Source organism: Peromyscus maniculatus, chromosome 10 (genome assembly GCF_049852395.1).
Source record: "Peromyscus maniculatus bairdii isolate BWxNUB_F1_BW_parent chromosome 10, HU_Pman_BW_mat_3.1, whole genome shotgun sequence".
Classification (NCBI taxonomy): domain Eukaryota; kingdom Metazoa; phylum Chordata; class Mammalia; order Rodentia; family Cricetidae; genus Peromyscus; species Peromyscus maniculatus.
In genome coordinates this window covers 7,837,039-7,853,614 of record NC_134861.1, presented here as the reverse complement: position 1 = coordinate 7,853,614, position 16,576 = coordinate 7,837,039, and the positions used below count along the sequence as shown (strand labels likewise).

The following is a 16,576-nucleotide window of genomic DNA, read 5'->3' as shown; positions in this document are numbered from 1 at the left end:
CATCCCTGAATTTGTAAATGTTGCCTCTGTATTCAATTATGTCTGAATCTGTTTCTTACTCTTTATAGGCAAGAAAGTCCTTCTGTTTTCAGTGGGAAAGAAGAGATTATTTAAAAATATTTAATATTGCCTTCTGAAAGTTTTGAACTCTTACCCTTCATTTGAAAAATGAGAAAGGATCACCTAAAAAAGCACTCTATTTTGCCCCCTGAAATATACCAGAGCCAACATGATCTACTTACCCATTCCCCACGCCAAATATTTAAGGTGGCCTAGCCTCATTTTAGATTTTCCTTGTTTATTTGCTTTAGCTTTAATTCTTATTTTTAAAAATTATAAATGATATACAAATTGGTGTGTCACTTTGCCTTTATTGAAGCCAGTGTATCAGGTTGCATGCAGCTAATCACATAAACTAGTTTGTATAGGAACTGAATGTGTGTATACCTTCTTGGTCTCAGAGCCTTCAGGCCCTTAAATTGTTAACCTATTCATCTTCCAGTGAAGCTGCACAGTAATATACACTAATACCATGGTATTTAAAATCAGGTATATTGATTTTTACACTTGTTAGGAGTTTCCCACGCCTGGGTGTGGGTGGAGGTGAGTTGGCATGAAGGGGGCCAGAGGTTGTCCTTGGGTATCTTCCTTGATTGCTTCTCCACTTTCTTTTTTGAGAAGGTCTCTCACTAAACCTGGAACCCACTGATTCGGTAGACTGCCAGGCCAGCAAGCCCAAGTATTATCCTGTCTTCACCTTCTCAATGCTGGGATTATAGGCATGTGCTGTCACACCTGTCATTGTACATGGATCTTGGGGCTCTAGCTGTAGGTCCTGAACTCTGTTCTTAGCCCAGGGTTATTTCCCATTAATAAAGTACATCCATATGACATTATATATAATACAATATGTCATACCACATATAATATATATATATATAAATATAATATAGAATTAGAATTTAGAGTAACTCTAATGCTTAAGGATTAGCTTAAAGTTTACTCTATTCCTGTCCAATCCTCTGCTTTAATTTGTGCCTCATGTATTTAAACATCCATTATAGTTAGATCTTTTATTAATTGTTTGAATTTAACATAGCCACATTACATACTATCTCAATGAAGAGGAGGACGTAACTCTCTTATTCTCTGCAGTATTTAGGATCTTAGGGTGCCAGAGAGCCTCTTTTAGACTCACCTTTGCATAGCCCTTATCTGGCACACTGTCCTTCGAGGAATGTATTTGTTGGCACTGTCCCATTGATGGTACACTTACTAAGGACTGAGGACTTGTTGCTGGCACAGAGCTAACCTGCCTCAGTCTTTTTTGTTGAGTGATATCTGATTTACCTGGCACTGTAAACTGGTTGCTCTGTTTTACTGTGGAAACAGTCTTGGTACCTAGCCTAGGGTTGGCAGGAACCTGCAGCAGTCCTCCTGCCTCAGCCTCTTAAATTCTAGGATTACAAGTGCACATCACTGCCTGGCTCATTCATTCTTTTTCTTGTTTGTTTTGTTTTTGTTTTTTCGAGACAGGGTTTCTTGTGTAGTTTTGGTGCCTGTCCTGGCTCTCGCTCTGTAGACCAGGCTGGCCTCAAACTCACAGAGAACCACCTGGTTTTGCCTCCCAAGTGCTGGGATTAAAGGTGTGCACCACCACCGCCTGGTCATAAATTCATTCTTCTTATCCATAGATTTGACCTGTGTCTTGAGTTTAATTCTATACATGCCTAGTTACCAGCTAGACATAATCTATTTGAGAAGTTACCAACATACCATTGTCTTGCTTCTTGAACTTTGCCCTTCATTTTCTCATTCTTTAGAGTTTTGGTACTCTATATGATCTTATTTACGTTACTTCATAGAATTCAAATAATAATCTTGTGCCGGATATGGTATCTCATAGCTGTAATCTCAGCTTTCAGGAGGCTGAGGCAGGTAGAAATTCTAGGCTACACCGGGCTACATGGTAAATACTAGGCTAGCCTGGGCTACAGAGTAGGGCCTTGTTACAAACAAACAAAATCAACTAAACAGCACTACCTCCAGACAAATAAAAATGCAAAAATAAAACCAACGCAAAAAACAAGCTGAAAAGGATGTGTCTACAGATACAAAGAAATTGGTTATATAGTTCTCTTATTTCTGCAAAGCTCAGATTATTGCCTAATGGCAGGAATTCTTTATGTTTATAGTTTGTACCCATTACTTTATTTCCCTAAAAAATGTTAGATCCTTTGGTAGAAGTCAATTCTATGCACAAAAGACCTTGAACTAGAAGTCCAAGGCAGGGTAGGGTAGAATGTGTGTGACAAGCAGCAAAGATTTCCCTGACCAGCTGTGGAAGGTGATACTTGTTCAACTGAGAGAAATTCAGGAAGGAACATCTTAGGTTTCTTATTCAGGTGAGGAATGAATCTGAACACCCACCAGCAGTTTATACAGCAATTAAAGATGTTAAGTTAGTGTGGAGAGAAAAGGCCGGGCTCTCAATTGGCATAATTTGATGGTAGGATATTTTTTTGTTTTGCAGATTTCCTTGTGAAACCCTGTAGAAGAAAAAGTTCTCAGGACAATATTCATTTGGTAAGTTTGTTTTCCTCCTGCAATCACTCTGCTTATTTGAAGCAGGGGAAATGTATTTATCAGTTAGTTTTGTGACACTGTCCATTTTCATTAAGACCCATGCCAGGTTACCTTTTCTGTATAGATTTGTGGCATATTGCAGTGTTCTTTATGCCTGAAAATGTGTTGAATAGTTGTGATTTTGAGTTGTGGGGTTAACACTTTTGTCAGCGAACTTAGTTTAACAATAGATCCTGCATAGTAAATAAAGTGGTGATTGATTTAGATACCCAGTGTCAACCTTTGGCCTCTACTTTCATGTGTATACATGCACACACATATGCCAAAACATGTGAGAATGCATACATACATACTTGAATACCACAAAGACACACAGGCAAGAAAAAGAAAAACAATACAACAGAAGAAAATGTTCCAAGCACTACACCCTTTCATCCAGCTTATACCTTATTTCTTCCCCCTTTGCATTATTTCCTGAGTTTTGGAGTAGGTAGTACAAGTGTCTCATGTAGGGCTCAGCTTTCAACAGTTATTCAGACTATGACCAGTTTTTGCAGTAACCTCTGCCCCCTGCAAAAATAAGCTTCTTGACCATAGACAACAGCAGCACTGAATGGCGCGGATTAATAAAAATATTTAGAGGGTAATTTGACAGGTATACCTTGCTCAGTTAACAAAAGGACACCAGTAGTTTCCCTACTGTAGTGTATTACATCTCAAGCCAGGGGATTTTCAGTAGGTTTACAGTACCAGCCAGAAATTCCCTTCAGTGGAGTGAGAAATCCAATCAGAAAGCTGTTACCCTTTAACATACTTGCCATTATTGCTCTACTGGGTGTGTCTTGCCTGGCCAATTGGTAGTGTAGTACACAAGGTTCACAACTGCTAAGACAGTTCTCCAGCATGTGGAACACCTTCTGGTACTGTAAAAGAAGGGAGGAAGCTTCTAAAGTTCAGTTAAAGCTTGATTTCCTGCTGGGCCGTGGTGGCGCACGCCTTTGATCTCAGGACTCGGAGGCAGAGGCAGGTGGATCTCTGTGAGTTCGAGGCCAGCCTGGGCTACAGAGTGAGTTCCAGGAAAGAAACAAAGCTACACAGAGAAACCCTGTCTCAACCTACCCTCCCCCCCCAAAGGCTTTATTTCCTTACATCCTGTGACCAAAGCTTTGTGGTGTCATAGAGTTTTACTGTGTAATTCTAGTGGGCAACCAATATAGTAGCATATTGTTTGGGGAGACCCATGGGCCTTCCTGACCAATAATTCATAGAGAGATGATTTACCCAGGCACTGGGACTTTTCATTTTAGTAACTGATAACTTCTGGGAACAGCTTTATCTACTCATATGGGATATCTCTATTGAAACTTTTTTGTCTTAAATTTTATTTTGTAATAAAATATTTTTGTAAATATTTAGAAATATAAAATAAATGTTCTGAAGTATGATAATAGAAAGTCTCTTCCTACTTTTTCCTTTTTGGGATAGGGTCTCGTGTGTACCAGCTGGTTCTGACTTACTGTGTAGCTGAGGGTGACCTTGAATTTCTAGTCTTAATATCCTATCTCCTGAGTGCTGGGTCATAGCTGGGTGTCACCTATTCCCAGTTTTTTTTGGGATCTGGGGGACGAAACTCAGGCCCTTGTGCATACTAGGTTAGCACTCTCCTGACCTTTTTTTCTAGAGGGATGGCCATTGTCAGCCATTACTGTGTCACTTTTCTGTGCACATACAAATGGACTTAGTAGTTGATGCAGATACTGCTTATGTGTAATTTATCTTAATTTTTTGTTTTTGTTTTTGTTTTTTGAGACAGGGTTTCTCTGTGTAGCTTTGTGCCTTTCCTGGAACTCACTATGTAGCCTAGGCTGGCCCTGAACTCACAGAGATCCGCCTGCCTCTGCCTGCTGAGTGCTGGGATTAAAGGCGTGCACCACAACTGCCCAGCTCTTAATTTTTAAAATAACAGAATACTTACTGTTTTCACCAAGTTGAGGTGTGGAATGGTGATGTGCTCATAATCCTGGCGTTGAGAAGACTGAGGAAGGAGGATTATAAATTTGAGGTTGGCTTTGCCTGCATTTTCTGATCCTCCCTCAAAAGACAAACTAAACAAACAACAAAAGCAATCTTTCAAGTTGATGACTGTGTTGGTGATTTTAGAGGAGTACATATGTGTACTGTTTATCAATAACCCTGTATACCTCCTCCACAAGGTTTATATTCTTTCATTCAATAAACTGTTTTAAGACCCAGTGCTATAGAAATAGTGACTTGTGTAGAGATGTATGGATAGGTTTTGTTGTTGTTGTTTTTAAATGACTTTTGGGTGTTAATGGAAAAATGGAAACACTATAAATGTATGACCAGGTAATTAGATTAGATTATGATAGATTGAGATATAATGAAATGTTGAACTGCTATCCAGATATATGCATTTGATATAGGAGGATTTTATTTACTATTGGAATAAAATACATTGGAGAATAGTAAATATAGTGTAATTCTCTTCCCTTCTACTTTTGAGGTTATATTATATGTGTTTTTTTTTTTGTTTGTTTGTTTTTTTGTTTTGTTTTCGAGACAGGGTTTCTCTGTGTAGCTTTGCACCTTTCCTGGAGCTCACTTGGTAGCCCAGGCTGGCCTCGAACTCACAGAGATCTGCCTGGCTCTGCCTCCCGAGTGCTGGGATTAAAGGCGTGCGCCACCACCGCCCGGCTTATGTGTGTTTTTATATATGTATATTGAAGAAGCTTTTAAAATAAGTATAAAACAGTTAACAGTGGTTGTAGTTAGGTGTGGGTGAAGTGAAGTATAGCAGAGGCAGCTTAGTTATTAAAATAAGTTGCTAAGGTATAGTTCACATATTGCCTAGTCACCTGTGTCTCTTCTCAGAAAGACATTGCACATCCTTAGCTATCATCACCTTTCCCTTCCATCTCCCCCAGCACTAAGCATCACTAGTCAATTTTCTATCCCCTGTCAACAGTCTTACCAGATTTCACTGGTCTAGTACCCTATCATATGTCTTTTGTGAATGGCTTTATTTACTAAAGTTCATCCATTCCTTTACATACAACTGTGTAGCCCACTACTCCAGTATGTGGCATCCTGTTCATTCAATCATCTATAGTGGTCATTTGGATTGTTTTCCACCCTTGGGCTCTTTTGAGTAAGTGCTGTAACTACATAGATAGAAAATTTCATGTAGATGTATGTTTGGTTTTCTTGGTTAGATATGTAGAAGTGGATTTGCAGTGTCACACGATAACTATTTTTTATCATTTGAGGGTGAACCTACCAGTTTTCAAAGAGGCAGTGAACTGTTGTACACTCCTGCTGGCATTGGGAGAGGGTAACTGTTTATTCTTTACATGTATTTTTAACAGTTTCTTACAAGGAACATGTAATACTATTACAAAAATAAAACATGACATGTTTAAGGTGCTTACCAGACTAACCATCATGACTCAGTTTCTTCCTTTTGTGCTCAGAGTGTGTAACTAGCATGCTGGGGTTCGTGATTGTCAGCTGAGCTGCTTCATTCAGCACTCTTTCCTGAGGATTGGTCCTATTTGGTCTTTGTACTTTGAAAGGGAACTGTTAGCAGTTGCTTAGTTCTTACTGATTGCAAACTTATCCATGATCTTTGCTTATGAATTTGGAATTCCTATAGTAACTTTATTTTTTCTTGGTTGATTAAAACAGCACCTCTTATTATGGAACCTCTCTCCTCGTGGAAGAGATTGGAACTTGGGCCTCATGCATGCTAGGCAAGTTATTCTACCACAGAGCTATATCCTGCCCCCTACTTTGAACTGTTTTTTATGTTTTTTATAATTTCCCCTCCTGAATTATAAATTCTCTAATCTTGCTTAGCTCTCATAGCCAGGCTTTTAATGTGCACTCCTGTTAATATTTCCATAAGTATCTGAAATACTGTTCAGATCCTTAATGTTTTTCTTGTCTATACTGCCCTGCCTCTGTTCTAAATAGAAATAACTATCCTTTTCATAGAATTGTTTCCTGGTTGTTTTTATTGTTTCCTCCTATTACCCATTTACTATACACCAACCAGAGTGATCTTAAAAGCAGATCCTGTCAACCTGCAGTTTGAAACCACTCAGTGGTGTTTATTGTGCTTGGAGTGGAGTCTTTACACCATGGTTTGTTTCGCTGTCTTTTCTCTGTGCAATGCTCCACCTTCAAGTTTGGTAACTTTCTCATCCAGTCATCACATTTTAGCCTAAGTGCTTAGTTTTTTAAATATGTAGGTTTTTGCTGGGTGAAGAACATATGATCTTCCTTATGCCTTTTCTGATTGATCATCTTTAATTAAAGTAGGCCTCTTGCATCCTTTTAACTGTACTGTGTCATATCATTTTGGTTTCCTTCATTATACAATTTGTAATTAATTATTATTATTTTTTCTTTCTTTTGTATTGAAATAAAAGCTGCCTGGATGAAGGAGCCAACACATTGGCATTCTGTGAGACAGGGGAAGGGTGTGCGTGCGTGCGTGCGTGCGTGCGTGCGTGCGTGCGTGCGTATTACTGGGGATTAAACCTGGAGCTTTATGTGTGCTAGGCAGACACTCTGCTGTTGAGTTGTGTTCCAAGCTAATTTTTATTGACTGATTTTTTTTTCAGGGTCATTATTTGTTATAAGAAGTGGAAGACATCATCTTGGAGTAAATACTTTAAATTGAGTACTACTTTCACAGGATTTCTGTACTTATTAAAAAGTTAGGCCAGACTGGGCAGTGGTAATGCTTGCCTTTAATCCCAGCACTTGGGGAGGCAGAGGCAGGCAAATCTCTGTGAGTTTGAGGCCAGCCTCGTCTACAAATTGAGTTCCTGGATAGGCTCCAAAGCTATACAGAGAAACCCTGTCTCAAAAAACACAAACAAATAAATAAGTAAGTGATTTTTTTTTTTTTTTTTTTTTTTTTTTTTTCCCCAAGACAGGGTTTCTCTGTGTAGCTTTGTTCCTTTCCTGGAACTCGCTTTGGAGACCAGGCTGGCCTGGAACTTACAAAGATCCGCCTGCCTCTGCCTCCCGAGTGCTGGGATTAAAGGCGTGCACCACCACCGCCCAGCAATAAGTAAATATTTTTTTTTTTTTTTTTTTTTTTTTTTTTTTTTTTTTTTTTGGTTTTTCGAGACAGGGTTTCTCTGCGTAGCTTTGCGCCTTTCCTGGAGCTCACTTGGTAGCCCAGGCTGGCCTCGAACTCACAGAGATCCGCCTGGCTCTGCCTCCCAAGTGCTGGGATTAAAGGCGTGCGCCACCACCGCCCGGCAAGTAAATATTTTTTTAAAAGCTAGGCCAGGCATGGTGGTGCACACCATCACTAGGGAGTCAGGCAGGATGATTTCTGTGAGTTTGGGCCCAGCCTGGCTTACGTAGCGAGTTCCAAAAAGACCCTGGGAAATATAGCTTATGTGTATATGATATGCTTACTTGTCAGAGTTTATGTTGTAGCTGGTCTTGATTTATAGTTCATTGTCATTGATGTTGGCTACATTTTATTTGTTATATCTCGCTCTGTCATACTCGTATGCTTCCCTAAATTTTCTCTGGAAATTTGGAAAAAATATTAAAAAAACACTATGTGCATTTTGATAAGTATGCTGTATTAACATTATATTTATGATGGCTGAAACCTTGATTCTCTAAATTAGTTCTTCAGTATCTTTTTCAATGTGTGTGTGTGTGTGTGTACGTGTGTGTGTGTGTACATACATATGCTTAATTGCTACAGCAGTGTGGAATATATTGGGGCATTTCTCTATATGAATACAATGTGTATGATAAATCAGTGTCTTTGTGTGTGATGAACATTAGGAATTTCTGCTAGCTGTATGTAGTTCTCCTGTGCTGTGGAGCATTAGAAGTTGTTCCTCTTAACCATCTCTTTCATCTTCCTCTCCAACTGTCTCAGGTTCTAGAGACAGCTGTTCTGTGTCCTACTTCTTTGAGATCAAAATTTTAGTTTTCATGTATAGTAAGTGGAGAAAAAAGTAATAAAAAATACAGTTTTTGTTTTTCTGTTTCTAACTGATTTCTCTTAATGTCATGCCCTTTAATTCCATCACATTGCTGCAATGACAGAATTTCTTTCTTTTTCTCCCAACTGGTTTTCCATTGCATGTATAATTATTCATTCCATAGACATCAAGGTTGATCCCATAGCTTGTGTATCATGAATAGAGATGAAATAAACATGGAAATGCAGCTAAAGCTTCAACATACTATTTTCAGTTCCTTTGAAAACTTAAAAAGTATTGAGGTAGCTCACACTGTTTGAAGGTCTAAAAGTAGAGAAAATAACTTAATCTCTACTTACCTGTCTCACTGGTCCTGAAAAGTTATCAGCTTATGGTCCATTTTGTTTCACAGATACACTCCATTCTAAATGTATCTTGTTTATCCCTTTATCTGTGTGTATTTCAGTGGTATATTTAAGAGATGAATCCCTTAAGAAAAAACCATGTGCAAAAAATCCATAACCACAGCCCTGTGTATGTGTGTGAGGTGTTTAATGTCATCAAGTATTATGTTGTCAGAGTTCTCAAAATGTTTCATTTTATTTTTATACTCTATTTGAATTAGGATCCAGATAAGGTCCTTATGTTGCAGTTGGTTGAAAGGGTTGCTTGAGTTTCTTAGAGCTATTTACTTTTACTTTATGTATATGAGTATTTTTTTGGATGTATATATTTGCACCATGTGCATGCTTGGTGGCCATGAAGGCCAGAAGAAGGTGTCAAATCTCTTGGAACTGGAGTGACTGATGGTTGTTAACACCATGTGGGTGCTAGGAACTGAACTCAAGTCCTCTGCAAGAGCATCAAGTGTTCTTAACTGCTGAGTCATGTCTCCTGCCCTGATTAGAGCTTCTTACTTTATAAGCTTCCCTTTCAACTCTTTTGTCTGGAAAATTATTTAAGAATTTGGGGTAATTTCGTTTATAGACTAGATCATTGTTTACATCCTGTAATTTTACTGGCAGTTATAAAAGTGGTGTCGATTCTTTAACTACTTGATTCTACATAGGTTTTATTTGTATATCTATATATGAAAGGCATCACTCACCTACCTACCTACCTACCCACCCACCCACCCACCCGTCTACCTACCTGTGCTGGGAATTTTTTTTTTTTGAGACAGGGTTTCTCCGTGTAGTTTTGGTGCCTTTCCCGGAACTCACTCTGTAGACCAGGCTGGCCTCGAACTCACAGAGATCCACCTGGCTCTGCCTCCCAAGTGCTAGGACTAAAGGCATGCGCCACCACCGCCCCCCAGGCTGATTCTTTTTATTTATTATGTATACAGAAGACGGTGCCAGATCTCATTACAGATGGTTGTGAGCCACCATGTGGGTGCTGGGAATTGAACTCAGGACCTCAGGAAAGAGCAGTCAATGCTCTTAATCTCTGAGCCATCTTTCCAGCTCCGCCAGGCCGATTCTTAATCAAGTTTTAAAAACAATAGGTTGTTTCTCTAAGCATCTCCAGTTGGTATGGATGAGATAATGTGTTTTGTTATAAATTTTATTTAAACATATAACTCAGTCCATTGTATTTAACTTTTTTTTTCTTGTGGGAACTACTCCATTTCGCCAGTGAAACTCTTTAGGTTGACTCATGAATATTATTCTTCCTCTTTTTAAAAAAATTATTATTTTTTTAAATAAAAATTTCTTTTTAATTTTTATTTTATGTGTATGGGTATTTTGGCTAGATACATGTCTGTGTACAATGTATGTGTCTGGTGCCCATGGAGGCCAGAAGAAGGCAGTAGAGTAGAGCCCCTAGAACTGAGTTACAGATGGGTATGAGTGACCATGTGGGCCTTGGCAATTCAACTCAAGAAGTCCTCAAGAAGAGCAATCAGTGCTCTTAACCCCTGACTCATCTCTCTTGCCACTTCCTAATTCATTTTGATCACGTGCCTTTGTGTCTGTGTGAATGTATGATACATGTGTATGGGTGCCCTTGGAGGATAAGGGCAGCAGATCTCCTGGAGGAGGAACAACAAGGTTCCCAGCTGCCTGATAGGGATGCTGGGAGTGGAACTCAGGTCCTCTGGAAGAGTAGTACATGTCCCTAACCACTGAGCCAACTCTCTAGTCATTTTTTGTTTTATTGTTTTTATTTTACTTTTTTTGAGGCGGGGTTTCTCTGTAGCCCTGGCTGTCCTGGAACTTACTCTGTAGACTAAGCTGGCTTTAAACTCACAGAAATCCCCCGACCCTGCCTCCTGAATGCTGGTTAAGGGCGTGTGCCACCACTGCCCAGCTCAAGTAGTTTTTTTTAAAAGATTAATGTATTTTTTGATAATTTCATACATGTATATGATTGTCCTGAGTCTTTTTGACATCCTGTCAGAGGTTGGATAGTTCCTTAGCTTTCCAATTTAATAAGGTATACAAAATAATAATTTGTACAGTTTTTGGTTCTAGACCTGAAAGTGGCTGTTTTTCCCTCAGGAGGAAATAGTCTTTAGAGACTGTAGCCTGTGTGTTTATAGAGTTAATGTCATTGCTGCTCAGTTTATTCTGTAACTTTCTTTGTAGTAAAAATACTTAGTTTGAGTATATTCATCCCTTTTTACCCACTTTTTGATTGAGGTATAATTCATGTCACATAAAGTTCACTCTTTTCGGAGTATACAGTTCAAGTGGTTTTTAGTGTATTCATCACGTACAAGCCTTATCATTGTCTAATTCTAGAACATTTCCATCCCCCCTTTGAATAAAACCTTGAACCCACAGAAAGCACTCCATAGTCCTTTCTCAATGCATCTACATTATTTTCTGTTCTTTTTCATTTGCTATACATTTGAGTTTTTTTCATTCTTTGGCTATTATGAATATTGCAGCATGAATGTTTTATTTTTATTTTATTTTATTTTTTTAAAGATTTATTTATTATGTATACAGTGTTCTGCCTGTATGCCAGAAGAGGACGCCAGTTCTCATTACAAATGGTTGTGAGCTACCATGTGGTTGCTGGGAATTGAACTCAGGACCTCTGTGAGAACAATCAGTGCTCTTAACCACTGAGCCATCTCTCCAGCCCGCATGAATGTTTTATAAGTCTTAAAATCTCTCTCTCCCTTCCCCCCTCATTCCCCTCCCCTCTCCTTCTCCTATCTCTCCCTCTCTCCATCCCTCCCTCTCACCCTTCCTCCCTCCCAAAAGGGTCTTTCCCCTGGCTGTCCTGGAACTCGCTCTGTAGACCAGACTGGCTTCCATCAGAGATCTGCCTGCCCTTCCATCTCAAGTGCTGGCATTTATGGTATACACTACCACACCTCAGCCTGATTTTTTTATTTTTTTCATTTTATGTTTTTCTTTTTGCCTTTGAGGTGGGTTCTTGTTGTGTTAGTCTCCATTTCCTGGGCTCAAGTGATACTCGAGCTACCTGAGTATCTGGGACTACAGTTATGCAGCACTGAGCCCAGCTTCATAGTGTACAAGTTTTGTATAGACGTATGCTTTCAGTTTTGTTGGGTATGTGCCCAGCAGTAAAATTGATGGGAAATCTGACTATAGCTTTTTCAGGAGCAGCCAAACTGTTTTCACAGAGATGCACTTCTGAGGATTTCAATTTCATATTCTACCTACATTCTATACACATGTACATACTTTAAAATGTGTCTGTTCATGTTTGTGTGCAGGTGTACTCGTGTGAAAACCTTACGTAGCATCTTCAGAAATGCCGTCTACTCCCTTGGAGACAGGGTCTCAGTCTCTCTGTCTCTGCCTCTCTGTCTCTTCTCTTGACAGGGTTTCTCTGTGTGGCCTTGGCTGTCCTGGAACTTGCTCTGTAGACCAGGCTGACCTTGAACTCAGAGATCCACCTGCCTCTGAGGCAGGGTCTCTTGCTGTTTATTAGCCTGAAGATCACCAACTAGGCTAGATTGGCAGGTCAATGAGCCCCAAGGATCCTTCTGTCTACATCCTCAGTGGTTTGATTACAAGTGTGTGCCACTGTGCCCAGCGTTTACATGAGTGTTAGGGATCACACTCAGGTCCTGACTCTTTAAGTGGAGCACTTAATGACTGAGCCATCTCCCCAGCTACTCTCTCTGTATTTTTGACATTAATGTCTTGGCACTCAAGTTATGTCTTTAGTTGTTTAACAATTTGACAATTCATGTCTGTGTTAGTTAAGATAGAACAGTCTGAGTTGTAAGTATATAGCTCAGTGGTGGGAGACTTGCCTATTATGTGACCAGGCCCTGGGTTCATAGTACAGTAGTTTAAGTATGTGGATGATGCTGTCACTTTCCTCTGGATAAGTAATAGTCATCTGAAACAAACTTGGTTTCTCTGTGTTCTTTCTCTCCATCACTTATGGGGTGAGGGGTCTACTTTTCTTATGGTTATCCTTCATCAGGAAAGTCCTTTCTTCTAGTTGCTGAGGCAGAAAGTGTGAGATACCTTTCTTTCACATTTCATGGATCAGCTCATTTTTTGTGTGTGCGTGTGTGTATGTGTGTGTGCGCACAGGCACCTAATCACTTCAGAGACTCTGGAGAATCTGGCAACACTTCTTGTGTCACTGCTGCTTTGTAAGTCTGGTGTTTGTTGTTAGATTGTCACTTTCAGCAGCTCTCAGTGTCTTCTTTTGCCCCTTGTCTCCAACAGCAACTAGCCAGAGCACTCTGTTAAAGTAAATCTCTTCTCACAGCCCAGCAGAGGCATAGGCACACAGCACAGCCTTGGCCCTGCCGTTCCTTTGCTGTTCTCTTTAATGCTGCTCTAACAGCTCTTAGGCTGAGTATTGAGGTTCAGACTCCCCAAAATACCATCTTTTTTTTTTTAAAAATTAAACTTCAGCAAATCAAAAATACTGGGGTAATCTATTCAGAGAAAGGAGCTCTTAGGGAAGGTGAGAGCACTCTCAGTTGCCCCACCTTTGCATTTTTAGTTGGATGTTCTTGTGTTCTCAGGAGCACAGCTGGAAGGATTATAGTAGTTCAAAATTTCAGGTAAGCACAGACTATCAGGATAAGGCAATTGATTCATATTTGACCTATGAAGTCACTTTGTTTCCATAGATGAGATCCATTTTCAGTAAGATAAGCCACACAAACATCCTGAAACATCAGTAGAATATTGTGTTTGCAGGTTGATTTTTAATTATTGCTTTTTTGTATCTTTCTGCAAGATTTATAACATAAACATTGTCAGTGTTTGCCCCTTTTCTTATAGAACTAGTTAGGAGTATTTTCACAAAGGTATTATTCAGTTTAGAACAAATGGTGAGGATTTAGCTGGCTAATATTCAACTTTTTCTGGGCTGACTGTAGTTGAATTTCAGGTCTGTATATGCAGTCTCTTTAATTAGGGTATGGCCAATTAGGGGTAACACTATTGCCAATTTTGCCTCTCTTTTTGTCTTCTTAAAATAAAAGGTCTCAAGCAGAAGAGAAAGAAGAGCCTTGTTAGAGCCTGGAGAAGGACAGGGTCTCTCCTGCCCTGGCCTGGTCATGGTAAGTACAGAAATAAGGAATTAGAATTGGACTCTTGTCTTGATGAAATGCGAACACTAATACATCTGCTTGTTTTGTAAGAAGTAATTTCACCCCCCCTCCCATTTCCTAATTATCTCTATCCTTTTGTCAGTTCCTCAGTACCAATCTAGTGTGAACAGAGGAGCTACATTTATGGTAGCAGAATCCTGAGAGCTAGATATGTAGCACATCTTAAGTCAGTCAGTGAATGGAGGCACGATTGAAATATGTAATTCTTGGACTCTAGGATTTTCATTTCTTCCTTTACTAGGAAGCTGGCTTGGAGGTATAGCTCAGTGCTAAACCACATGCTGTTGCTGTGTGAGGCCCCAGGTTCACTTCCTCCGCTCCTGAAAAAAATATTAGGAAGCCAGACATGTGCAAATGATTTTTATGTGTTTGCTTGGTGTGTGAAGAGAATTGTGAGATGACCACTCACACATTTTTTTCTTTATTTGATTTACAGAATTGTGAAACATTGTAAAATGTGTTGCAAAATAAGCATACATTATAGAATGGTTAAATTGAGCTAATGAACATATACTATCACACATAGCGCACATTGTATATGAATTTGTTTTCTGGATGGCAACAATTCCCTGCCTTTCCTATTATGCCTTTAAGATGCTTTTGACTCGAGGGCTGGAGAGATGGCTTAGAGGTTAAGAGCACCGACTGCTCTTCCAGAGGTCCTGAGTTCAATTCCCAGCACCCACATGGTGGCTCACAACCATCTATAATGAGATCTGGCGCCCTCTTCTGTATACATAATAAATAAATAAATCTTTAAAAAAAAAAAAAAAAGATGCTTTTGACTCCATGGCAGATGGGCAGCTGTGCACACCTAGCTCATACCTCTCCTTGAAGAACACAATGGGCCATGTGGGCCATTTAGGCAGAAAAGATAGGAGATAGCCAGCAACATCTCATCAGTCCTAAGGATGTGTAAGCAAAGCTTTGAGGACTTTGAGAAATTATTTTCTGTATAACACTGTCTGATTTGTTTGTTTGTTTGTTTTTGTTGTTATCCTTGTGGCAGTTCCTAGACCCAAAGTGTTTTGTGCTAGTGCACAAAGAGGGAATTGAAAATAGCATGTTAATTTCAAGCTTCATTAGGGACGTGTGGAAAATGCTTTCCACAATTAAAAACAGAACAGCAACAAACCCCCTGTCCACCTAGTTATGTTGAAAAAGGAGGAGAAAGGTAATTTCTCCCTTTTTAAAGGTGGGCCAGTGTTCTCTTGATTTGTGGGCATCACAATTTTCTGATTTAATTTTGTACCTAAAGAATGATAACGTTTTACTATTTTTTATTTGAGGTATACAGTTTTTGTTTTCCACAGTTTTCAGTGAGCTAATATTGACATGGTGTGCATGCCATTGCCAGTGGGCAGCAATTAGGCACCAAAGCTGCTCTGCTCTGAGTGCTTGCCCTTCACTGTGTGCCAGGTAGAGCCCCCTGTACAGTCCTTTTTCTGGTACTGCTGAGGTCTCTGTGGTGCCCAGCACAGTCGTCTGGGGATCCTAATAGTTATGGAACAGTGTGACTACACATCATAAAAGATCTGTCTTAGTTACTGTTCTGTTGCTGTGAAGAAACAGCATGACTGTCGTTGTTCGAGTTTTCATTGTTCTGCAGAGACACCATGACCACGACAACTTTTTTTTTTTTTTTTTTTTTGAGACAGGGTTTCTCTGTGGAGTTTTGGTGGCTGTCCTGTATCTCACTCTGTAGACCAGGCTGGCTTCAAACTCAATTATCCACTTGGCTCTGCCTCCTGAGTGCTGGGATTAAAGGTGTGTGCCACTGCTGCCCGGCCCACGACAACTCTTAATTGGGGTGGCTTGCTTACAGTTTCAGAGACTCAGTCCATTATCATCATGATGGGCAGCTTGGTGGCATACAGGCAGACATGGTGCTGGAGCTGAGAGTGCTATGTCTTGCAGGCAATAGGAAGTCGACTGACTGCCACAATGAGGGAAGCTTGAGCAAAAGAGATCTCAAAGCCCCACCCCCCACCCCCAGTGACAAACTTCTTCCAACAAGGCCACACCTGCTGTTAGTGCCACTCCCTTTGGAGGCCATTTTCCTTCAAACAGCCACATTGACCAAGGCAACTTACAAAGGAAAGTCCATGACTATTATGGTAGGGAGTATAGTGGCAGATGGCAGGCATGGTACTGAAATGGTAGCTGAGAGCTTTTGAAACCTCAAAGCCCACCCCCCAGTGACATACCTCCTCCAACTAGGCCACACCTTCTAATCCTTCCCAAACAGTTCCACCAACTGGGAACCAAGCATTCAAATACATGAGCCAGTGGGGGGACATTCCCATTCAGACTACCCCAGGATCATTCTAGCAAATTAAAAAAAAAAAGTTATCAGCCCACCCCCAGTGACATACTTCCTTCAACAAGGCCACACATCCTTCCGTGTGTTTCTGGGCTGACTGTAGTTGAATTTCAG

The 16,576-nt window shown here is 40.0% G+C and overlaps 1 protein-coding gene across 11 annotated transcripts in view; it reads left to right on the top strand.

Moving 5' to 3' along the window:
- The window catches only part of Mtmr3 (myotubularin related protein 3), a 130,383-nt gene that overhangs the window by 48,202 nt on the left and 65,605 nt on the right, over positions 1–16,576 (top strand). For 5 of the 11 annotated variants that reach the window (XR_013043104.1, XM_076547045.1, XM_076547043.1 and 2 more), the window contains exon 2: positions 14,011–14,088. Coding sequence is in view for 10 of the 11 variants with exons in the window: in XM_076547045.1 (XP_076403160.1) it covers positions 14,011–14,088 (78 nt within the window). In the remaining variant the exon portion in view is untranslated. Of the gene's footprint in view, positions 1–2,533; positions 2,587–6,291; positions 6,357–14,010; positions 14,089–16,576 lie in introns of all 11 variants that reach the window. The other 6 variants (XM_076547044.1, XM_076547037.1, XM_076547040.1 and 3 more) reach the window with 2 other exon arrangements.